This window comes from Vulpes lagopus, chromosome 2, assembly GCF_018345385.1.
Source record: "Vulpes lagopus strain Blue_001 chromosome 2, ASM1834538v1, whole genome shotgun sequence".
In the NCBI taxonomy this organism is placed as follows: domain Eukaryota; kingdom Metazoa; phylum Chordata; class Mammalia; order Carnivora; family Canidae; genus Vulpes; species Vulpes lagopus.
Window position 1 is genome coordinate 22,542,377 of NC_054825.1, and position 25,642 is coordinate 22,568,018.

Below are 25,642 nucleotides of genomic sequence, written 5' to 3' on the forward strand. Positions count from 1 at the left end.
ATTAACTGGCATCTCCATTTAATGGATGAGGGTGGCAAGACAGGAAGATGAGATTATTTCTTTTGAACTATACAGCTAGTAAGTGACCAATCCAGAACTCAAGACAAGGTCTCCCAGCTGCCAGTGTCCATTGTTTCTATGACCCCAAGCTACCTTTAGAAAAATGGAAGTCCATTAAAAGTTGTAGAAGGATCTGATGGAGTGTGAAATTGTGAGGTAATGATTTTGTGTGCTATAGTGATAGGGAAGGACTGAATCACAGAAGTTGTCTTCAAGGAGAAAGATCTTGAGTTATGCCCAAAAATAAAACTATAAGAATGTTTGAAAACAGAGGTAAGTAAGAGTGAGTACATGGCTCTTCTTTAGTTTACCTCTGGAGATGGTTTCACTGGGACTAGACATCTTAAAGTATTTCAGAGCCATCCCATCCCCACAGATGGCAGTGGGATGAAGAAATATTGTAGGTAAAGCTCTCCTCTAGTCTCCTAAGACCTTATCAGCAATTACAGCAGTCATTGGTCAGATGGAGCAAATGTGCATACTGCTCCCTAGTGGTCCTCCTTCTAGAATGTAGGTTTACCCAAGTTCCTTAGGTAAAGATGGTCCAGGAAATTTCCCCAAGGGAAGTCATTTGTGAATCCTTCCTTGTATCCAATGCAATACTATTGCCTACCCCATTTCATGTAAGTCTTCATCTCCTGATTTCCTTTAATTTGGAAAAGTGGATTTCTGTATATATCGTTATGTTCTAAAATCAAACTCATCCATTCACTCAGCATCAAATAAAAAAAGAGTAAAACAGCTTTATTTTCATTCAAAATATGTATTTCAATCAAGAGGCACAATCCAATGAGTATTTACTTATTGACCCATTACTGTCTTCAAGGAGATTATATTCTAATGGAGAAAGACAGAAATAAATAAGGAGGAGATAATTTTATATTGTGATAAATTCCATGAAGGGAATTAATAAAATTGTATGTGGTAGTAATTAAGAAAATACTAATCATGGAAGACCCTCAAAAGTAATAGTGGGCTGAAATCTAGAACTTTCTTTGTGAGCAACCTGGAGACAAGCATTTCAGACAGAGGGAGTACAAATAAAAAGTCTCTTACGTAGTAGGAAGTCTGGCACCATTTCCAAACATAGAGGAGGCCAGATTAGAAGAATCACAGATAGAAGAAGAGATTGGCATGTGGAGAAATTGGAGTGGTGGTCCTGTAGGGTTTGAATTTATTTTAAATGCAATGAGGCAAAAGGAGTTTTAAGTAAGGAAGTGACAGCTAGACAGGTCAGAATAGTTGTAGTCGAAAAACCAAGGTAGCCTCCCTGATACAATGTATTTCCACCAATAGATATCAAATCTACATAAGAGTTATTATAACTGATAGCTTACCATCTGCTGTCGAGTCTCTGGTGGCATTCAGGGTCTTAGTCTACTCATCTATAAAATGAGAACAGAGTTTTGGGCTCAGGAATCTCCTCTCTATTCTGTCTCGCTTGCAATTATTAGTAGAAGAAAAGCCTTTATCTTATATGGAATCTTCCTGTTTATAACAGTGCATTTCTTTCATGAGATGACTGGGTGATTGCATGTATGTCCATGTTTTCCTGCCTGTTGGTCAAAGGTCAGAGTGTGGAAGAAGAGCCTACAAATGCAAAATAATAATCACAAAAATCACAAGTATTAATGCCAGTTTTTAAAAATGTTTTCATTTAGGTTTGGGAGGGGAGAATTAATTAATGAGAATTTAGTATTCCAGGATGGCAAGATTTGGTGGAGGCACTGGGGCATGGTGGTGATGGTGTTGCTAGAAAGTGAGTAAAATAATAATGACACTACTTTTAACAATAATAATGGTAAGAATAATGCATTTAAAGAATGTGGGGTTGGTTTAAAGACTTGGAGATGACAAGGGAAATGGAAAATGTCCACTCCGAGTCCAATACTGGGTGTATACATCCCCCCTACCCATTTTTTTTTTCAGATTCACAGTACCTAACTTGCCGAATGCAGAACTGCACAGAGGCCAACAGAAATAAGCCTTTCCCAGGCTACATTGACCCAGACTCTTTGATTGTCCAGGATGATTACGTGTTTGTTCAGGTATGAAAGATCCACTTCTGCTGATTGTCTCAGACATTTCTCTTTCCCGCTTCGGTCTCTAATGCAGCCTCCTTTGCCTGCTTACACCCCTTACGAGTAAAAAAAAAAAAAAAAAAAGGAGGAAAAAAATCATCTCTTTGACAAAAGGAACATTACTGAGTGTCAAAGCTTCTATGCTCACGGAATACTAATTAGCTCCTTTGGGCAACGTCTGGAGGACTTTATCAACACGAGGTCATGGAAACACTGCGAATGGTCCAGAGGTTGTCTCAGAATGATGCACACTTCTGTTCACCCCCTCCTCTGCGTTCATGGGACTGAGCAGATGCATTAGTCTCTTCCTATCCGAACAGTCAGCCAATCAGCCTGTTCCCCAATACTCACCTTAAAAATAGAAAAATAGATGGGAACAGGAAGCTGTGGGGTAGCTGGAGGTGGTGGGAGGCAGAGGCGAGGTGGAGAGTAATCAGCCATTATTGTCATGCTCTGACTGTGATTAGGATAAGAAATAGAGGAGATGAGATGTAGTCAGGTGGCTTTTTCACCCCTGAAGAGAGTGGGAAACCTTTTGAGGTTGAGTGGTTAGAAGAGACAGGGAGCAAGGATGCTTTGCTTCTTTTCAGCATTTAAGGAAAATTCTAGGTTTGTTTGGATAATGCTTCAGTTATTAGTTAAGTTTGGACAGACTTCACTTATTGCTTCCCATAATAAGAGTAACAAAAGTACAATTGCTAAATAGTTTATATAGTTTGTATATTTATATATGTATTTACTTATCTATATATTTATACACATGTGTACTATATATACACACACAATTTCAATATGATTGAGACATATTCTAAACACTATTATATTTATTTGGACAAGAAATCATAATTCAGAATATTCAGTCTCATGTTTTGAGGAAACAGATGTTCAAAATGCCCAACGTCAGCTTATGTTCTCTTAAAATGTTTCACAAATGATTATACAGACCCATACACACACATATTTCAATTTTCTTTAGGGAAATGAATAATGAGTACTCTGATAACTTCAGCACCCAATTATCAAGTGACATTAAAATGGAAGCACGTTTTGCTTCTATCTATAATTCATTTTTCTATCACTGTTTCTCCCAGGAACCTTTTCTGTTTTCTAATAATGGTTTATAATCCACAGATATGACTTACAAATGGGAATCAATTCTGCAATGAGAGTGTCATATATTTTCTACCCATGCCACTGTGAATGTGGTCCTGTAACCCATCACAGAGACTAGGAGGTTATCTGACCCCATATCGGTGAATATTATAACTTCTGGTCACCTTTTTATGAATCTGATGGACATTAGCCCAGAACATTTATTGACACAATCTAAGTATGTGAACTCTGGCTGATACTCTAACTCCAGATACTTACATGGATTAAGAATAGCTACACCAACTCATAGAAATAGATAGTAGATAGGGATTGGGAAGTGGAGAGATGTGGGCAAAGGAGACAAATTTCTAGCTATTAGATGAATAACTTCTGGGGATCTGATGTAAAGCATAGTGACTATAATTAACAGCACTGTATTATATATTTGACAGTTGTTAAGATGGTAGATTTTAAATGTTATCACCATGCACAAAATATCATATTAAATGAGGAGAAAGAGGTGTTAACTAAGTTTATGGTGATAAGCATTTTGCAGTATGTATGTGTATCAAATCATATGTACATCTTAAAACTTAAATATATGTGAATAATATCTCAATGAAGCTGGAAGAAAAGAATGGCTACAAAGAGGAGAGGTGGGCAGTGCAGCCCTTGACACTACCTGCACTAAACAGTGCTCATGTTGAGATGGAGACCACACTCCTTCTTGCCCTCCCTGGCACCCACGGGGTTTGTTGGGCTATATGTGCTGGGCAGACTTGGAGGAGGTGGCTCACAGCTCTCCTCTGGGAGATAGAGCTCTTATAATGATTGTGGACCACGATCCTGGCTGGCTTTCCATCTAATGTGTCAGCAGCAGTGCCGTGTCTGAGACATACTTATGGTCATTAGTGTGACAGCATCAAATGGCATTCAATGTTCAGAGATGAGAGGCTCCAGCTCTGGGCCATTTCCTTCCTATATGGCATGGGGACCTGTTTGCACGTCCATAGTCTTGGGCTAGACAGCTAGGGACTTCTGATGGACATTAAGTTAATATCCTCTGAGGCATTAAAAAAGAAGAAGAAAAAGAAAAGACACTGAAAATATTGCCTGGCTTCTGAGCCACAGTGCAAACTGAAGAATTATATTTTCATGTTACGGGTTTAGCTGGGGCCTCAGACCAACTCACATACACCGTATGAGTTGTTTTTGAATGGAACTCTAGTTCTTTACACTTGTCCACAATAGTCAGTCACACTGTTGGGTTGGCAGCTAGCCCCTGCCATTCATGGCTGTTTTTTCTATGGCCTGTAACTGTTAGAGTAGCTCCTCTTACTTTTGTGTTTATGATCCAGCTGACATCAGGAGGACGGCCACATTACTACGTGTCCTACCGAAGGAATGCGTTTGCCCAAATGAAGCTGCCCAAATATGCTTTGCCTAAGGTATGACCTAAATGGATTTCTTCATTTCCATATTTTCTCCAATTCCCATATTCTTGCCTTCACCCCTTTCCCAAGGACCCTTTCAGTTTCTCATAATCATTTATCTCTTCTCATCTCCTATGACTATTTTTCAGCTTCTCTCTCTCTCTCTCTCTCTCTCTCTCTCTCTCTCTCTCTAATTCTTGCCATAAAGGCATCTGAATAGATTAACTGATTTGCTTTTACTTTTCAGTAGTAAAGATTTTCAAGTAGAAGGTATGGGTATTCTATCAAGGCAGAAAATAGGCTTTGGATACACATTATATCAGTAAAACAGGTGTAATACATTTCTATTTCATTTTATTGTTGTTAATTATTGAGAGGTGGTGCATCTATGTGGCATCCAACTTTTGCCTTTTCTCTCAGTAGGATTTATGAGACTCTTTGACTTAGTTCTGAGGCACAGCTAATTTTTTGGACTTCCCCAAAGACCTACTCCTTTGAAAATAATGACAGACGAAAGTTAAAGACCCTCTCAACCGCTGGCATCCCTGGGCTGTCTTTCCAGAAACACTGAAGAACTGCGTTAATACGGAGCGCCACCTAGTGGAGGTCAAACTGACTTGGTAGCTCAAAGCTGTGTATTTGTGGTCTGAAATAGTTAATATATTGTGCCTTATCTTAGAACAAGGGAGGTATATATGGCTGTAGGAGAGGGACAGTGTAGGCTTAAATATAGCTGTAGCTCAGCTTTGAAACCTTTGGGTTGGACAAAGAGCATAGAGAACTTTTTTTTTTGTGATTGAATGTTCATGACTCCTTATCTTGTATATTTATCCATAACTTCGTAGTATGCTGTCCTGGACCAACACCAGCTAGCTGCCTGAAAATCATGTGATAGATATAAAACAAGGGCTTCACAGGTCTCCTCTTCCAGGAGAGCCAATGGTCACCAGTTGCTCTGGCCTCGCCAGGCAGAGTTCTCTTTCTTGGCCATCACTCTGCCCCTAAGCCTAGCAGTAGTAAGGTGGGCTGAGATGCCAGCTCATTCAAGATAGTAACACACATTAAATTGCACTGTTGACTCCAAAGGAGGATATCCATGATAGAAGTTACTATTTTCAGCCACTAAGAGATTAATGACAGTGGCAATTGCCCAGAACTACATGTCTATGATTGTATACATTTAAATGCTCCCTGTTCTTGATTCAGTTTAAAATGTTTTCCAAAAAGACAAGCACTTACAACTTTGGAGTTGTGCCTTAGATGATAATTGGGTAAAGTCCATATGTAAAGCTAAATTTGAGTGTTGTTAAAATTACCCTGGATAATCTTTTAGGAAAGCCCATGAGGGACATGATCATGCCTTCTCAGTAAGTCCAACAGAGCCATTTTGTCCCCCCCCCCCTTGAGTGCTGAAATAAATTACTATTTCTTTGATTGATCAGTAAATGCAGTAGTTTAGCTTGCAAGATTTATACCTTTAAAAACAAGAATTAAAGTCAATGCAGGGAGATGCTCTTGCTCAAGAGGCATGTGGGAATTGAGACCCAATCAGGAAGCAGCAGATCTGAGTCACTCTTCTTGTGCTCTCTCCTGGGAATATACTCTTTGTGTGGAATAAGTCCCAGCTAAACCAAATGCTGTTCATAACCTAACTGAGGCTAACACTCAAGTCTCCTGAGCTCCTAAACTGGCATCCTTTGTATTATACTTTTCTTCTCTTGAAATAAATTAATAGCTTAATTAAGATAGCAGATTCCCCCCCCCCCCCATACACACACACACACACAGATTTTGATATACTGCAGGGCCGTCAAAAAGTCCCATGGACTTAAGGAGCCCTGGAAATGGCCATTTAAAACCAAAGAAACATCTTTGGATCTGTTACTGGAGTGTTAGGAAACACATACTTTGCATTGCTTGTTCATAACCATCACGCAGATCACTGTCGACATTTGCCCTCAGTAACATCCAGCCAGTCTGGAAGGAAAAGTTGTACTTTGAGCCTGAATCAGCTGTCTGTACCCTCCCCTTTCTATACCAGATGAGCATCCTCCATTACTAGTCTCATCCCAGGTATGAGGGTAGAATGCAATGATTAATTTCGCTTGTCCCCAGAAAAATAGGAGCCAGTAGAGCAAATGAATGTATTATGTGATCCAAACAAGTGTTTATTATTTAAGGCAATGAGATGCCTTATTACAATGCCATTACACCTTCAAAGAATAGCCCCAGCTTGGGTGGAGTTATCTGCCAGAAAGGTGCCTGTAGTTCCATGGCCTTCTATCAAAGCCAGGACTGCCTTAGCTGGAAAGCTTCGTGCCCACCAAAGGAATTAAGACAAACCACAGTTTCATCTTCAAATTTTCTGTAATCATCCACTGCCATTGTATCAACTCTTGAAAGACCATGGTTACCTTGAGCTGTGTTTAAAAAAAAAATAATGATAATGATAATATGGTACCGCTGCCTAGAGAGGGGGATGGGGAGACTTTAATGCCGCTGCTGCTGTTAAAAGCACGAGGCCCCCAGACTGGGAGTCCTGGTGACAGTTTCCTTCCCTTAACTTATTTGGAGCTTGTTCTGAGCTACTCAAGGGAGATGAATGAGGCAATACATATGAAAGTGCTTTGAGCATTTTGGAGGACAGATACTCTATAAAAGCAAGGTAATATTATTATCAGTATGGATCTAGTTGTCTGTGTGGTGGGGGATCGATGGGAACAGGGGCGTGGGTGGTGCAGAGGCTGACAGCAGGAGGCCCAGATTCCAGCCCTGCATCTGTCGCTAACCTGCTTTGAAGCCTTAGACTGGCTTATCAATTTCTCTTTCTCTGTTTTTTGTCTGTTTGTTGTTTTGGTTTTGGTTTTTACATTTTTTAAATTAAAGTAAACATTACTCTGAATATAATTTCCTTGGAGATGCCTCACAAAAGTTTGGTTCTATGATCAAATAAGCTTAAGAAAAAAATAAGCCCCATTCTATGTCTCTTGCCTCAAGAGTATCGGTAGGTCACTGGTGTCAAAAGCTCTAGGATGTCCTGTGAGCAAGAAAACTATATAATTCAGCATTAATCAAAGCTTTTTACAAAGGGATCCATTAAAAAAAAAAAAGTCTATTAGAATCCATCAATGCTGGTGTCCTATGGAACAGATTTTGGAAAGCACTCTAGTAAAAGATTCCAAAGGTCACTTCTCATTTTAAAATTTTGTGTCTTAGTAAAAATATTCAACATAAAGTGTCACTCTGTGTAGAAAGAGCACATTTTCCTGATGGAGAACAATGTAGACAAGAAGAAGAAAGAAAGATGACATTTAAACATGTCAGATCTTTCAATTAAGATATCTGAGACCAACATTTTTTAAGTCTCTACAATGTAATTAGATTATATGGAGAGAGAGATCTGATCTTGGCCCTTATCTAGAAATGGCCATTTGAATCTGTTATTGTTACTCAACTAGTTCTCTAAGTGACCTTGAAGCCCTGTGTTTTGGTTCCAAAACTACAAAATAAAGATTTATATGAGTTGGGATAATACAGTTGATGCACTCTTGTCCCTAGCATTTATTAAGATATCTGTGATGACCTGGACTTCAAAGGTTCACCAGTGCACAAACTCATTCCAAAGGCACAGAGGTGGGCAATAGGTATGTTGTCCATGATCTGTGGTTAAATATGGGGGCCAGATCTGTGCTTAAATATTTTAACTTGAATTCAGGGAAGATACTGCATCCTACTGGTGGGGGAATGTGAATTAAAAGCAGTTATTTAAGGATTTTAAATGCCAGAATAAGGATTTGGGTCTTTGTCCTTTAGGAAGTGGGGACCCATAGAAAGTTTGGCCCTCAGTTGAATGGCCCTTGGGCTAATTTCTATAGCTAATTCCCTCTGTTAGAAAGAAGCAAAATACTTGCATGAACTATTTCTTATTAGGTATACTAGCCAGTCCCCCAACATTTGCAGTGAACAGAAAGGCCATATGACTCTTGCTTAATCAACAAAGGGGATTTAAGGGCTTATGTAACTGAAAATAAGTAGCGTGGATGGAACAGATACTCTGTGCCAGGCACTATTATAATGCTTAATCACTTACACCTAGTAAGTGATTTAATCCTCACAACTCCATGGAGGGCATACTGCTATCCATTTTGCAGGTAGAAATTCTGAGGCACAGAGTTTAGTTCACATAGCTATGTTGCAGAGGTAGTTTGACTTCAAGGTCCATTCTTTTAACCATTGTGTTCTACTGTTCTCTCTAACTGAAAGGTTTACAGGTGCGGCAGGCTTCTTAGTTGTCCACAAAGACCCAAAAGCATTCACAGAATGTGGCCTATCTCCCTTTTGAGCCTATTTTCTTCAGGACAATGCATCCCTTGCCTCCCCTGCCTCCCCTCCAAGATATGTCTCCATCAGATCTGGACTTTTTTTTTTTTTTTTAACTTTTTGATAATATTGGTATCATTCTAGAATTATGTCTTCTTGACTTTATGTTGCATACCCAACACTGATCCAACCAGTGTGGTCAAGGATATTGAATATCCTGAATGCTAGGCCAACAAGCTTTTCTGGTGCTGAGGATAGAAAAAAGTAGCAAAGACTAAGTACAGGGAGGAAATTTGTCTGAGAGTCATAAGGTGTTTTTCAAAGAACATCAACTACCATTATTAGAAGAAATGGAAATAGATATTTGGCTGATATAAGCAATGGCCAACTTCCATACCAAACATAAGTTTACATTATTGATCCACATTGAATTAATGGGAAGGATTCATTTTTGGCCTCCCACTCTGTATTCCTTTTATAAAATTATTACCAAACACTAAAGTATGGCACATAAGACCCAAGTAGGGGTGAGGAATATAAAACTCTTTGGATAAAGACTTCTTCCTTCTGGGATCATAGGAGTTCACTGTGATCATGGTAAAGGAGGAAAAGACTTGTTCCTGTGTGTTTAGAGCAGGTTCCAACCTGAATTGCTGATTGTTTGGTTGAGAGAACACGGACATGTATTACAATGAGAAATTAAGTTAGAAGTTAGGTAGAACTTTCTAGCACTGAAATTCTTGCCAAAGAAGATTGAAAGATCTCTTGAAGCTTTTCAAGGTGGAGGATGATCCATCTGTGAAGATTTGAGTACTAAGCTACACATGGGCTAAGAATCTTTCCTTATTGCTCTTCTTTCTTTGTGTTTACATGTAATTCTGTTGTATGTTTTGTTTTGATTTCTGGTTTTTGAAAGTTATACCAGTGTCTACTGCCTTGAGCAAAGGCAGTAGACGGCTGCCAAAGCATATGCACAGAAGACAACAAGCCTTGGTCTGTGTTATCCTCCCTGCCAGACATCCACTTCTCTGGAGTTTTGATGGGGAAGAAAGGATTTGGACTCATCCCCTGCCTCCTCCACTCCCCCACACCTGCTCACTGCCTCCACGTTACCTTTGCCTTGTTTTTATCTCCAGGACTACCAGAGTCTGAAAGCAGGCTACTTTTTCCCTCTCTCACAGGTTTCCTGCTAAACTTCTCAGAGTAAAGGTTTAGATAAACCACTAAGTCCTTGAACACTTATTGACCTGAAAGATTAGTGCTTTGGGGTTCTCAGGTGTTTTCCTCAAGGGCTTCTGGGAGGTGCTGAGCCTGGGGGAATGGTTTGGAAACTTTAATGTGCATATGAATCACACAAAGATTGTATTTAAATGCAGATTTTTGATTCAATAAGTGAGGCCTGAGATTCTGTGTATCTGACAAGCTTGCAGGGCCACAGGTGATTGCAGGTGATTCAATAAGTGAGGCCTGAGATTCTGTGTATCTGACAAGCTTGCAGGGCCACATTGGTGGCCCATGGACCACACTGAGAGATGCAGGACTTGTTGGTTTTCTCTCTCTCTTTCTCCAACTTTTCCTCATTTCTGCCCCACATAAGCTTTCTGAACATGTACCATGTTTGTGCCTGGCAAGTCTATGAGGATGACTGATTCTCCAAAGTCATACACACTTGAAAGTATTCTTCAGTTATCTAATGAGGTAACTAAATTATAAGTGAGCTACCAAGCATCTCTCTGCCCTATTTTCTCATGATCTTACTGCCTAACCCTACATATAACAAAGGAAATATATGATTAATACTTTCCTTATTAATTATTATTTCACAAATATGCAAAAGGAAAATTTTCACCTTCCGTGACAGTGCCTTAAGAGCCTTGTCTGGTATTCTTCACGAGATTCTGCTCTCTTTGGACATATGCCATGTTAATGTACGAACCTCATCATCCTTTTCACTTCTCTTTGTCCTCAGGACATGCATGTCATCAGCACAGATGAGAATCAAGTGTTTGCAGCGGTTCAAGAATGGAACCAGAATGACACATACAACCTCTATATCTCAGACACCCGTGGGGTCTATTTCACGCTGGCCTTGGAGAATGTTCAGAGCAGCAGAGGTCCAGAGGGCAACATCATGATCGACCTCTATGAGGTATGTCACGAAGTGTGTGTGGTCCTGAGCCACTGCAATGTCTGGGCTGGCAGGTGAAGGCCTGCCTTTGGCCATTGCCTCCATCATTTTAAGTCCAATTCCTTATGTGGCCTCATTTCATTTGGGGGAGGCGAGGATTCATAGAACATTTTTATTGGTTAAGTTACAATCCACACACCACCTTTGGGAGGCATCCTTTTTTGATGAAATCCACAGGCCATGATGTCTCGGGACCTGGAGAGAGTGAGCAAACAGGGTGTCATAGTGTGAGCAAAGGGCCAGTGAGCATGAGGGAGACATCTTTGCATTGCACTAGAAGATGCTCCCATTGGACCTTTCTTTTCTTTTCTTTTTTTTTTTTTTTAGGGAATTTAACTTGTCTATCACTTAATGTTCTCACATAATTATTTTCCTAAGCCATTGGACCTTTCTAACCTGATAACTTTCACTGATTAATTATCATCTCCTCAGATGGCCAGTGAGTGAGAGCCAAGTGTTAGGTCTTTCTATCCTAAATGGGAAGGGGGGAGGCAGAGACAAAAAACCAACTTCCCTAAACAACTGCGGACCTTTGTTTCTCAAAATGACCAGGATACAAAATAAAATCATTTATGTTAGAACAGTTAGCTTTCATAACAAATGCCATTTAAAGCACAGCTAGGGAGAAAGAAAGCTGCTGTTTGAGGATGGATTTTAGCCATTTGTCAGTCTTATCTTGCACTCTGAAGGATTTATAATGGGTTATAATGAGCCATTACAAAATGTATTCAGAATTTGGGAAATGCAGTCATTTACTTATATCCTATCTGGAAAAAAAAACATCTAAAACCGATTCAAATATGTACAGTCCTAAGGATACTATCTTTTGGTTGATTATAAGTTCATAAAGTCAGGAAGTTGTTTATATAACTAGAAGCAAGGGAATTATATTGAAGAAAGGAACCAATTTAATTTAATAATTTAAACCTCTTATTGTAATTCCATTTAATGTTATCAACTCCCCCCTTCTCCTTTAGGAGCTCTTGGGGATTATCTTCTAGTATCTAAACTTCTTTGTATATATAAAGTTATATTAACAAACTTATATGCTCCATTCAAAGCCCAAACTAGCATTAGACATAGTCTGTATGTATGTATTTAGAAAAATCTACTGCAAACTTTTTTTACACATTCACAAGGTTTTTCCACTCTTTTTCTGTCCAGGTTCTAGATAAATATAGTAGTATCATATATCTCAGCCTCAAACTGAACATGTATTCTGGAAAACATTTACATATTCTGGTGATTTAGTTTCAAATTTATGTTGGATAAAATTGTGATTTACAGTATAAATTTTGGAGTCAGGCTGCCTGGATTTAAATCCTTGCTACACCAGATGTATGTGTTCTAGAGACAAAGCCAAGAATTTCCAAGCCTCAGTTTCCTTGTTTAAAATATGGAGCTATACATGGTATCTACTTGATAGAATTTCTGAGGATTACTTGTTAATCTTCTACCGTATGTATTATGAACAGTGCCAGAAATGCATCAATGCTCAACAAATTATAGATAGCATAATTAATATTATATTCCAATAAGGTTAAGCCCCAATATAATGTTCTATTCTTATAGTCTTAAAATCTACCCACATTGTTTAAATATCCAACACACTTCCAATATTTTGGATCTCTGTTTCTTCCTGTATTGCACTTAGCATGGCCATAGGACATCGTTTAATGCCAACTAGTCATCTTGTTATAAACAAGTGTAAATTGCCATGCTTCTTTCCTCATTTGTAAATGTCATACAAACATTTAAATTTTAAGCATTCTGTTGAAATTCCATGTGTTTTTGCGCCATATCCCAGCACTTAGAATGGAAATATCTTGCTTCAAGAGTCTGATAAGTCAAAGCAGCTGCCCCAGATCAATCACCTGGTTTGCTACCTTGGCCTTGACTCTGTCCTTGTTCTCCCAAAAACATTTTCTGATTTTCAGGTTGCATTTTTCTTTTTGGGAGATAAACTTTGTTTTCTGCCAAAACAAAGACCATTCTAATTAGTCCCTTGATGGTAAAAGAGATGACATATTTGGGCAGGAACGATTTTGCAATGTTCTGTTATATACACCTGTTTCCATGAATGGTTTTCTGAATTCAGACATTGCTAACAGGTATGGAATGAGAAGAGGAAAAAGGGTGACTTCTGGACATGGCAAATCATTCCTTGGTTAATCCTTGTGTTTTTCCTTTTATGTCTCTCTTGCAGTTGAGTATCTGTAGGGAAACTGTTGGCTCTTATTATCATCACTATAAGCAGTGGTGTGACTGCATTATGTAAAGGTGTTCTGCATCCCAGGACCCCGGAAGAAGAGTCTTTGGTTTTATTAGCCTGACAGTTCACAGCAACTTGAATTGAAATTGATGTGATCAGAACGGCGGTGCCGTATCTGCTGATTACCTAGATAGAAAGAGTATTGGCTGACATGGAACCTGGCACAAATGTTCCTTAAATCTGATTGTTCTGGCTAGCAGGAATCTGAAAGCCATCCAGCATGAATTTCCCAGTAGAATTGCAATGAATGATGAGTGCTTGAGATAAATGAAAAGTAAGAAAATCCATAAATGAATTAATAAGGAGCATAGATGAGCAACATATGAGGTAGGAGTGACAAAGATAGAATATATGGAGTGCATGTCTGCTCATATTTAGGGATGACTGAGGGGGGATGGTGTGAGTTCTTTGCTTGTATGCTTCTGCATGCCAATTACCTGTCATTCTTGTGTGTTCTTTAAGCTGTTGTGGTAGAGGCAGACTGTGTAATATAATACATAATGGTGTGAGTCTGTATATCAAGGATATGTATTGTTGATGAGTCTTTGTGGGAAAGCCCAAAGGAAGCACATTTCTCATTAAATTCAATAATTTTGTTCACATCACACTTTGGAACTTTACAACAAATATGGCTCTCTCTGCCCTAGAAGTACTTGTATGTATGTAATAACATAGGGAATGTTGGGGACAAAGTGTTTAGTGACCATCTTACATGGTTTAATTATTGAAATACCAGAGTACTTTGTTCAGTGTCATTTGGTCACTGAACATGGACCACATTGAAAGAGTTAAGAAATGTGAGCCAAGAAAGGTGGCCAAAGAGCAAAAATGCTGGATAGTGATTTTTGTTGATGAGAGATTATAATAACAATATATAAAATTGTGGGTGCCAGTATGTGCTAGGCATTGTGTAAAGAGCCTTCCATAATTATCTCATTCAATCCTATAATAACTTTATGATACTGGGACTCTAATTACTTCCACTTTAAACATAAGTAAATGGACTCAGAAAATGCTACCATTTTTTCAAGATTATAAAGCTAGTAAGTGGCAGATTTAGTATCTAAATACTAGAGTATGCAAACTCTTAACAACAAACTATTGGTGTCTCTGGAAAGATTTGGGCTTGTATTTGATCGTGGTCCAGTAATAGCCCTAAGACTGAAGGCCATTGAAGGACAGGATAAATAGTATTAGACTTTACCTAAAAGTAGAAGAAACCAGACAAGAAAAAGAAAACAGTCTTGGCAAAAAGCCAACATAAACATAATCCACAAATGATAGTTCTGGACCTAATCACCACCTTCTGACCCAAGTCCTAAGTCTGCATTTACAGCTAAATTCAGGCAGTGCTATCATTGTGCCTCCCAATTTTGTCTGGTGGATGTGTTTTCATAAGAGAAGCCTAGAAACAAGCATCCTAAAATTCTGTCATTCCTGAATAGCACAAATGCTCCAATGGCATCACGTGGGATGGGTAACAGAAGACAGCACGCCTGATGGTACCCAGAGAAAAGGAGACAATGATGAGTGTGTCTGAGACGTGTGATTCCTAGTGTTTTTGTCTGGTGTGGATGATGAGAGGGGGTCTGACAGCTTTGGACAATATCCTCCCTCCTCTGGGAAGGGAATATTAATTAATGATGATGAATAGCACTTTGGCTTAATGGACAATGACAGTTCACCCCAGCCAAGTGGAGGGTTGTGTTGGGAGTGAAGCCACTTGGCTGGAAAATTCGGAATGCACAGAATGTGCACATACATGAATAAGCACAGTGGGCATCATGGAAGACATAACCAATGAGCAGTGCATGTTTAGTTACACACATCGTGTCTTCTGCATGTTATGAGTTCCCCCTCTTTAAAAGATAAAGCTCAACAGTTGTGATGATGTACTTACACCTTGATTTCTTGGGGGAAGGTGCCTCTTACAATCCCACCATAGGAGGTAGAGAAGAAAAATGCTCTCCATTCCAGGGCATGTTTCTTATAGGATGTAGAATGTACCATCGAATTACATTTAAGTTTATTCTCTCTGTAGGAGAGGAATGCAAGGGAAGAAATAGGGAAGAAAATAACACCTGGACGTTTTAGAGGGAGTGGTCTCCTTGACTGCAGAGGCACCCCTGGCCCCTCTCCCTCTGAGTATGTGTCTCTTCTGGCTGCGATCCTCTCTTTAGAACAGAAAAATATCCTATGCCCAGTACCGAAAGAAATTATGGTCACAGATATATTCTCTTTCTTGCCATACTTATTGATTCATAATTTTTATTATCTTCAAATTTTGACACTTTGGATTTGTAATTGAAGTCTGAGTAATATTCCATTGTATACATAAACCACATCTTCTTTATCCATTCATCTTTCGATGGACACCGAGGTCTGAGATCAAGAGGGTAAGAGGGATCATCTGTCAATTAGCAGTAGAGTCAGAAACAAGCAGAAACTCTTGTTCAGGGGTCTTCCCAGCTTAGCCTCTGCATGGAGGATACGAAAGAAAGATTGGGACAGATGAGCACCCTCTAGAGATGCATATAAAAAAAAGGAAGTGAATAGGTAGAGACATATCAGCATGTTATCCAAGGGAATGGGAGATAGCCCATGTGAACAAGGGGAGTAAAATAAAAGAGAAGAGGGTGACACTCTGAAGCTATCATCCTAGGGCACAGTAAATGTGCTGATGTGCTTTGTGTTGGCCTGAGCTCTGAGCTGTAACACTTCATGTTTAACATCTAACCAAAATGTTATTTTGGCTCATATGAGATTAGAGAATAAGAAATAATAACTAATTAGCTTTGAGGCTTCTGGAATCAAACTCCCCATAAGAGAGGCAAAGAAAAATAAGTGGCTTCTTAACACCCTCAGCATTTTTCTGAAGAATTCAGAAAGGTAAAAATGGTAACAGGTCTTTCCCCCAAAAGAAGACAAACTCGCAACAGTAAGATGTGTTATTCCCATAGAAGTACCTTCCTCAAAATCTGTGTCACTGTGAATATCTTCCTGAGGACTATTACTTTTTTCAGTCCTGTGCCATCTCTTAGCCCCCCCTCCATTCCACACAAATATGCACATAGAGTGAATACCGAGGGAGGTTATCTGGTAACATAAACGTCCCCCATCCTCAATGGAACCCCAGACCTTATACCTATGTATACACATATATGTGCACACACATTCCACATATGGGGCACTGATGCTGCTCCTTGATTTCCAAAGTTACATACAAAGTAAGAAGCTAGAAGTTTCAAGACATATCAGGTGAGACCTCACAAAAAAAAAAAAAAAAACCCTTGAGGGAAGTGCCTTGTGCATAGAGGTGCACCATGACACAAAGATGGGCTTCTCAGGCCTGGAGCAAAAGGAGCAGCTGATGGCACAGAAAACTTAGGAGCAGGGGTGACCATCTTTGCAGACCAGACCAAAAAAAGCAAGAAAAATAAAAAGCCACCACAAATGGGATTTTCACAGATAAAGTGCCTTGGCCGCAAAAGGAAAATAAGCAGACCCATGCCAGCTCATCCCCTATTGTCACACATTGCCTCCTCAGCTTTGGCAAGTTTTTATTCCCCAAGATAAACCTGAAGGCCAAGCTGCCAAAGATGAATTACAAAGCGCAGCTCTATGCTCAAGTGGCATTTGATAATGCCAAGCAGCCAGGGCCAGTAAAGTCACAGCTTCTGCAAATCAAATGAACCAGCTCCTAAACACATATAACCCTGCTCTGACACACTTGCCAAAAGAGGGAGAGGGCAGGAAGGAAAATGGGCAACAGAACTACTGGAATAGGTAATAATTTCATTCTTTCTGTACTTATTGTAACCTAGAGTGTTGAATGGTTAAGACAGCGTTGTTTCTCATGGACGAGTATGCTGCAGAGGGAAAAATGAGTATGACTTTGTGAAAATTATGATTTATGAAATTTCGTTTTTAAAGAACTGGCAGTTTAATCATATTTAAATATGTAACAGCCTCTGGAACATATGTAAAAGCAATATGGGGTTCCCTGGTGAGCAGTCCTTATGGAGCTGGTATAGTGAATAAGTAAATACTATTCCTAATTATCGTTCCATCCTTGGGAGGTACAGTGCTCCTGGAATTTATGTCTTCCACATTTGTCGAGGATCAACAATGCATAAGAAACTGTCGGCTTGCTGTCGATGGCCCAGAAAGAGGCTTGTTTTCCTAAGTAGTTTAAAGTATTCCTCCCAGCTACTCGTTTATACCATTTATTTGCTTAACAAACGTGTCATTCCAAAGGAATGCAAAGTTGGCCCAACTCTAAATTATCCCATATGCCAGATCAGCAGGTACAAACTAATGAGGTTTGACTGTGTCAAAAGCCAAGGTAAAATGTACATATTCTGTTGATCGAAACGCAACCTCTGAGTTGAGAAATTCAGAGCTGTGTTTGTTAAAAGAACACTGGAAATCAGACAGATTTGAATGTGAACCCCAACTCTCTCTATCATAAGCAATTAAATTTTGTCTAGACCTCAGTTTCTTCATTCATAGAATCTGGGCTGTAGCTGTCAGGCAGCTTTGTAGTGAATGCCAGAGGCCCTGGGCATAGTGCTGGGTGAATGGCATTGACTCATGCTATTTTTTCATCCTTTTGCTTAAAAACTTTCATATTCTCCTCTAAAGGGCTGAGATAAGTGGGTTCAAATATACTTGTTAGCTTATCCACTTACTCCCAATCTGTGCTCTACAAAGCCACTCATTCTAAGTTCACCTGTTTCCTTATCCTTAAATGTGGCAGCTGGTAACTATCTCATGGTTACTAAGAATTGAATGAGATGGCCTGTACTACACTGTTGCATGCATTCAAATCCTTCTTTCCCTGGCCCCCAGTCTTTCTGGGCTGTCATAATTCCAAGTAGAGTAAAATAGGTATGAAGTATTTAATACACTCAAAGACTCTTGAAAAATATGGTACACAACTAACGATTTGTTATCACACGGTTTTATCAAGTTACCAATTTTACCTCTTTCCTCAAGTATGGAAGAGAGAAGGCAATCATATTGTCAGAGCCAAGTAATTAATAAGGACTCTTGACAGTGGGAACATCGAACAAGTGTTACAGGAATGGAAGAGGGAATGATTTGACAATTTAGGGAAACCACTGCTTCTTACCTTTAAAAGCTGTTCTCTTTTGTTCAGTGTATTTCCATGGCTTAATAGAGCCATCTTTTTACAGAAGAAAAAGAGGGGAAAAAGCAATAGCAATTGGATCATGAGCTTTAAACTGACCTTTCTCAATTGCCCAAGGCTGTAAATAGCTCAACGATTTAGATAGTTATTAAGAGCATAGTCTATGAAGCCATCAGTTCTGGGTTAAAATTCCAGGTCTGCCACTTACTCTCTGTGTGACCTTCGGTAGCATGACCTTGGAGAAGTCACTTTACCTGGATGAGCCTCAGTTTCCTCATATGTAAAAACAAAATAAGTCATACTTAGGAGAATTGTTACAAAGATTAAAGAAAATAAAGTATTTAAGTCCATGGGTGCTATGCCTAACATAAAATTAAAGTAGCCCTGTTTATGCATCATTTGCCAGGCAGCAGAACTGAAAGCACCAGATTTTTAACTCCAGGCAACTGCAAACTATCACAAACCTACCTTAGACGAAGTAAGAAGCTTCCATCAAACTTAGAATACAACTGCCATATTGTAAGGGGCATAGATCTATTGCTTTTGTGTCCCACAGTTCAGGGAGTCATTATACTTCAGCATTACCCCTCTTCCCCCAGCCTCACCCTCTCTTTCTGCTAAGATGAGTCCTTACAGCTTAATTTGACAGTATGCTTATTTTTTAAGTAAACAAATGTATCCTATCTCAAATTGATGTATTTTTCAGCCATGTCAATTTTTCCCAGGTAGCAGGGATAAAGGGAATGTTCTTGGCTAACAAGAAGATTGACAACCAAGTGAAGACTTTCATCACATATAACAAAGGACGAGACTGGCGTTTGCTGCAGGCGCCGGACACGGATCTAAGGGGGGACCCTGTGCACTGCTTACTGGTGAGTTTTCACCTTGGAGAAGAATGTTGCACACACTGGAGGCCGAAAGTGGATACTAAACAAGCAGATGAAGGTGGTTCCAAGGCTTGTTGTTTAACTGGTGAACAAAAGGGGACAGAGCTGAGCATGAAGGCAGAGTGTGTGCAAGAGTCACTATGCTGCCTTTTGTGATGTACTGGAAAGATAAGAGGGCATGACGGGGTTAAGGAAGGCATCACATCAAGGATTCTGAGTTTGCAGCCAAGTTCTGTTGAGGACCTCAAGTTATAGTTTAAGGGAGAATGTGATAGTTTCCATCTATATTGGGGATATACACCCTTACTTTCCCATGAATGACTTGTTATATATCCACTGATACATAAATTCAGCTGTAGAATTGATGAACTGAAAGCAAATGTAAATTTTGTGGATGTGTTTTCCAGAAAAGGTGTTTAATCATATTTTCAGAGACGTTTATGCCTCAAACAAGAATAAGAACTAATCCAAACCCTCATATATACTCTTTGTAATATGTTCTGTTCATCTGTGTCTTATTCTGTATAGCTGGGGTTGGTAAACCATATGACCTGGGAGGCAAATATGGCCTACCACTTGTTTTTCTAAATACAGTTTTACTGGAACATGGTCATGTTTGTTTATATATGGACTGTGGATGCTTTTGCCCACATGGCAGAACTGAATAGACATGGCAAGGAATGTATGGTCCATAAAGCCTATAGTATTTATTACCTGGCCCTTAAAAAAAGAAAATCTTACTGACCATTGCTTTGAAGTATGGTCTTCTTTTATTATATGAAGGTGTCCAGGAAGGGGATCAGAGTTGAGTCTTGCCTTCAAGGAGTTTTCAGTCCTCTTGAAAGAGACTAGATTAATAAATGAGAGATAATAGGGCCACATCTCACTCCTCATAGTAGCTCTGGTGCTGCCCCAAGCTTGATGTGTGAATAGATACTGAGTGAACACAGAAGGAGGGGAGGAAGAGATTAATTGCAAAACAAAGTATACCTAAGTGCTAATTTCTGTGAAACAGTTTATCTAAAGGAGAGATCTGTATGTAAACCTTGAGGGGAGATGTCTTAGTTTTAGTTTGAAGGGTTTGGTTGTGGACACACACACAAAAATATGTATCAGCGTTCACAGTCTTCATACAGTTCCAACGTTGATGTTATCCACACTCAGCTTGCTTTGTCCCATGAAGTCTGAACAGTCACTTTGCAGGTTCATCTCACACAGCTGTAGGCAGGTCACCCTCCTACTCGAGAAGATGCCAGCAGCCATGGCTTGACCTTATTAGTTGCAAAGGATATCACAGTTGTCACTGTGTATCAGGGAAGCAGTCTAAAATTCAGCCTCCCACTCAGCTTCCATCCTTATTACTGGTGATGTACTGGGGGAAAAAAGCCAGTTGTAATAGTAAGTGCACAAAGCCAGTGACAGAGCAAGTAAATGTAACAGTTATTTACTGAATACCTACTCTATAGAAGGCATTGTTCGGTAGCATTTTAAAAAACAGAGCGACCTTCCTAGTTTAGCTATTCCAAGTTAAGGCAACATGGTATTTAGCCAAAGAAGCATGAGATGCACCAGTGCTTCAATGTGGTCCTCCATCCCACCATGCACTTGGAGATTAAATGCCCATGAGAGAGAATTAACCATAGCACCCAAACCGGCTTGCCTGTGATCACTCTGGCATCATAAATGGATCAGTAGAAATGCCTCAGACACAAAGCACTTAGTGAAGTGCTTCCTGCTTTACCTCCAGCCCGGTTTTAAGAAGGCTTCTTATTGCGTTTAAAGATTTTATTTGTTTGAGATAGAGAGAGCATGAGAGAGAAGCATAAGCCAGGGGAGGGGTGGAGGGAGAGGGAGAAGCAGACTCCTTGCTGAGCAAGAACACCCCCCCCCATGTGGGGCTGGATCTTGGGACCCTGAGATCATGACCCAAGCTCATGGCAGATGCTTAACCAACTGAGCCACCCAGGTGCTTAGGAAGTCTTACTGCCATGCCTCCAAAATTAAATGCAGTAGCAGCTTGCTTACCTATCTCCCCTGAGACTGTCCTAATCCAAGCCACCGTCATTCCCACCTGCCCTACAGTGACAGACTCCCAACTGGTCCTCTTGTCTCTACCTGGCAATCTCTTCTCTAGACAGCAGCCAATGAGATCTTTTCTTTTGTAATCCAAGTCTACTGAGGTAAAACCGAAAAACTATATCAAAAAAGTACTCGTCTTAAGAGTATAGTTTGACGAATCTTGACAAATGTAGATACCTATGTGCCCACTACCATGGTTAAGATAGAACATTTTCATCACCCTCAAAAATTCCTTTGCTCCCCTTTGCAGTCAGTTTCTATACCCCCTGCTGTAGACAACCACAAATCTGCTTTCCTTACTGTAGGTTGGATTTCTCTTTTCTCATATTTTATGTAAACGAGATCAACTTGAGCTTTAAAAAATCAGATTTTATCCCTCCTTTACTTAAAGTTTCTAATGACTTTCTTACTAAGGTAAAATAAAATTCCGGTACTATACTGTGGCCTTCGAGGTCTCATATGGTCCGTCTTCAGCCTGCTTCTCCAGCCTCTCTCCCTCCTCCCTTACATAAGCCACTGTATGGGAGGACACCACCTCTTTCCATTCCTTGAGCTCACTGCACTCCTTTATGTCTTAGGCTCTGCATTCACCATTATTTCTCTTAAAATGTCATTTCCTTAGTCTGGCTTTTTCTTGGCATTCAGATCCTTGCCTGATTACCTTAATCTCAGAGACTTTCTTAAGCTTCCTCTACGGTGGTATTAGCCTGATTCTTTTTTATCCATGACCCTCCTAGTTCTCTGGAATCAGCACATATGTTTGTTGACTGTCTTGTCTCCCTCCTCCTGCTAAAATGTGAGTTCTGTTGAGGTACTGTGGCCGTCTTTCTGGCCACTGCAAAGAATCAGCTCAAGAATCACTCATGCCGTGGGGCAGGTGTTCAGCGTGTGTTGATGTTATGAGTATTGTTTGTCTAAAGTCCATGCTCCATTGACAGGTGTAGTTTCAGTTTCACATTTGGACCTCAGTGGAAACTTTCCCTTGCCACTGACAGCCACACTGAGGGATCTGTCATAATATCCACTTCCGAAGTTCAGAGGCTCAGGTTGACCCTTCAGTTAACAAAATCAGTAGGCTCATTAAGATCCAGGAAAGATGAATTAATGGGCTCTAGATGTATGGTACCCAGGAGTCTTTTGGCCTGCCTCCCTCATTAACCCTGTTTGATGTACTTTCAATCTGAGTTTTACAAAACAGGCTGAAGAAAGGAAATGGCAAAAGGAGTGGGGGGCAGAGGGAGGGGCAGGGACCGAAATCACTTATAAAAATCTGCCAAAGACACAAAATAGGAAAGTAAATCTTTGAGCTACAGGAGACCCGGACCATTAAAAACCTTCTTTAGGCTTGGGAGCTGGTGGCAGAGAAGAGATAAAAAGTGATTTTAGATTGTGAGCACTTGGAAAGGGACAGTGTCACTGAAAGCCCAGCCTAGTGATTAGAAAGCAGTTTCTCCAGCAGGGCTGTTACAACTGTGGAACAGGTTCAGAATTACAGCCCCAAACAGAATGTCCCTGGTACAATGTATTCTAGAGAAATAAGACATCCAGAGTAATTTGCGGCTGTATTTTTAGGACTTTTAGACTGATTGCCTGGAGGGTTCAGCTAGGATTTCTTTTCTCAGAAGAGTACATTGTACACTTAGATGGGGTATTACAGGTCATGGTCCACCTGCCTCCAAAGCCTCTGGTTCGGGCTCCCAAGAGGCAAGATGCGAGCTGAGCCTGTGTCAAATCCTTTGGGTCCCTAGGGAAAACATAGTGTTTTGTGGAGAGAGGCAGTGACTTCTTTGTGGATTCAGTTGACAGTTCTCTGTTGGAGCTAGGCAGCCCGATTCCCCAGGAGATTCCTGACTGTGTTTTCCACTCGCTTGCACAGGCTGTGACTCTGCATGTATGTTGGATTGGAGTGGAGCTGAATGCCCCAGACTCATCCTGTTGGCCTGGAGCCCTCTCTCTTCTTTGCCATTGACTCTTTACTATAAATTGAATGGGTTTCTAGCTCCAGTTCAGGGCCATAAACAGCACAAATGTGTGTGTGCAGGGAGTGGTTTTGGAGGATACTATTTAAGACTTTAGCTGCTGCCTTGTTATTTAGAAAAGGTTCGGTTTGGCTTTTCAGTGTAATACTCAGATTAGGAGCCCTAGGGATAAGGGTACCATGAAGACTTAAAGGCTGTTAGCAGGAGGTTGGGAAAAAGAAGAAGAAGAATGAGAAGCTGATTCTCAAATAATCTAACAATTTGTTGTTGTTTATTTTTTAATTTATTTTATGTTTAATTCATGTTGGGAGGCACATCTCCTGTCATTTGGTAATTCTCTGTTGGCCATCCACAGTGCTAGGAAAGCAGTAGCTGGTTAATGAATGGATCAATTAAATCCAACAGACATTTAGTGAGCACTAGCAATGGCCAAAGGATTTTGCTGGTTAAATATGAGAAAGAAAAGAATAAGGCAAGAGAAAGGTAATTAGGACCTAGAGATCCATGCTGGGCTTCAGGAAGTCTGCGAACTCCCTGAAATTGAATAAGCACTTGGAAAGGGACAAGTGTATTTTTTTTCTTGGGATAGAGTCCTTAATTTGCCTCAGATCCTCAAACTCAAAACCTGATGGTGAAAAGATTAAAGACAAAGATCTAGTTGCTCCTGATATTGAAGAGTTGATGATGTGCCAAGCCCCGTGACTGGGTTTGAGCAGTTGCCAAACACGCATGCTGCTCCCTCCATTCTCTGTAAGTCAGCTGCTGGGTCCTGGTGGTTTCCGTGGACAGTTCTGCATTTTCTCAATGTGGAAAGATAAGGGACATAGCTGCCTTTGCGACAAGCTGTACTTTGACTCTCCTAAATTGGAGATAACTCTGGAAAGATAATCAGATATTTATGACATGGTTGGTGATGGGAGAAAAGAGGGCAAGAGGCTGGAGAGAAGAAAGGAAAGGAGAGGTAGGTGGAGTGCCCCCTGCCTGGGCAATGTATGTATGTATAACAATTAGAGAGCCTTGTCAGCAGTGGTGTCCCACAGGAATTTGCAGTGGCTTGATAGCCATTATAATTTTTGGTGACTTGATTTTGACAGATCTCCAAAACTGGTCAAGTACAAAAGTTTAACTCAAAAAAGTAAAGATGAATCACTTAACATTGTTTTTCTTTGAGCATTGATGTAGACTATCTGCCTTGAAAAAAATGGAAGGAAAAAAAAGTCAGGGAATATTCTCCTCATACCAGCTGGGGGCAATCCAGTACTGCAAATGTGAGAGTGCAGGAAAAAAGTGCACCAAAAAGAGCATTTCTAATGTTTTTGCTATGGCCTGAATTGGTATATTTTTTCTCAAATTAATTTATCTCGGGCCCCTGAAAGCCATAGCCACAGAGCAGTGCTGAGATGGCCAATTGAAAATGCCGTCTTTCCTTTGTAATGGCAAGCACCCTATATCGAATAATCCTTGATCCCGTCAGGTGGCAACTGAGCTTCACAATCTTCTAAACTGTTAAGTGATGAAGTATGTGGCAAGCATCTGGCTCAAGATTGCAAACTGGGAGCTCCCTTAGCTGAGGATATTCTGCTCTGTTGTGTTACAAAAGGCCCTCCAGGAAGCCCATGTGACAAGGCTAATCCTCTAGGAGTTATGTACTTCTTGGAATACCATGGAAATACTCAACATTAATCTGATTATGTGGTTTATAAATTAGCCCAACTTACCTCTAGCACTGTTCTGAATAAAATAGTCAACAAAGGTCTTTCAGGTCCTGCATAAAGTATTGCTTGATATTTCAAGCGTTTATTGGCTGTCTTTTTTAGATTTGATGCTAGGTTCCACAGATAATTCATATTAGTACTTGATGTTTTCTCTTTAATTGTAGAGCTTATCTCTTAGGGAGATAAAAGTATTCATACCTCAAATAGGTAATATGAGATTGCACATGTTCAGATAAATCAGGGAAGGGGAGATTCTGATAGGCTGCAGCTGTGAGGAAAACTTTCACGGAGAAATGGCTTGACATCTCCACTTTCTCCTGCCTTAGTGTCTGTCCGTAGAACAGCACTGTCCTAGAACCCCCACAAACATAACAGTGCCCATTC

At 40.1% G+C, this 25,642-nt stretch overlaps 1 protein-coding gene across 5 annotated transcripts in view; it reads left to right on the plus strand.

Moving 5' to 3' along the window:
• Positions 1–25,642, plus strand: part of SORCS1 (sortilin related VPS10 domain containing receptor 1) — a 495,497-nt gene that overhangs the window by 373,295 nt on the left and 96,560 nt on the right. For all 5 annotated transcript variants that reach the window (XM_041746197.1, XM_041746198.1, XM_041746200.1 and 2 more), the window contains exons 7-10: positions 1,990–2,108; positions 4,592–4,681; positions 10,956–11,135; positions 19,324–19,470. In XM_041746197.1, the coding sequence (XP_041602131.1) occupies positions 1,990–2,108; positions 4,592–4,681; positions 10,956–11,135; positions 19,324–19,470 (536 nt within the window). The remainder of the gene's footprint in view (positions 1–1,989; positions 2,109–4,591; positions 4,682–10,955; positions 11,136–19,323; positions 19,471–25,642) is intronic.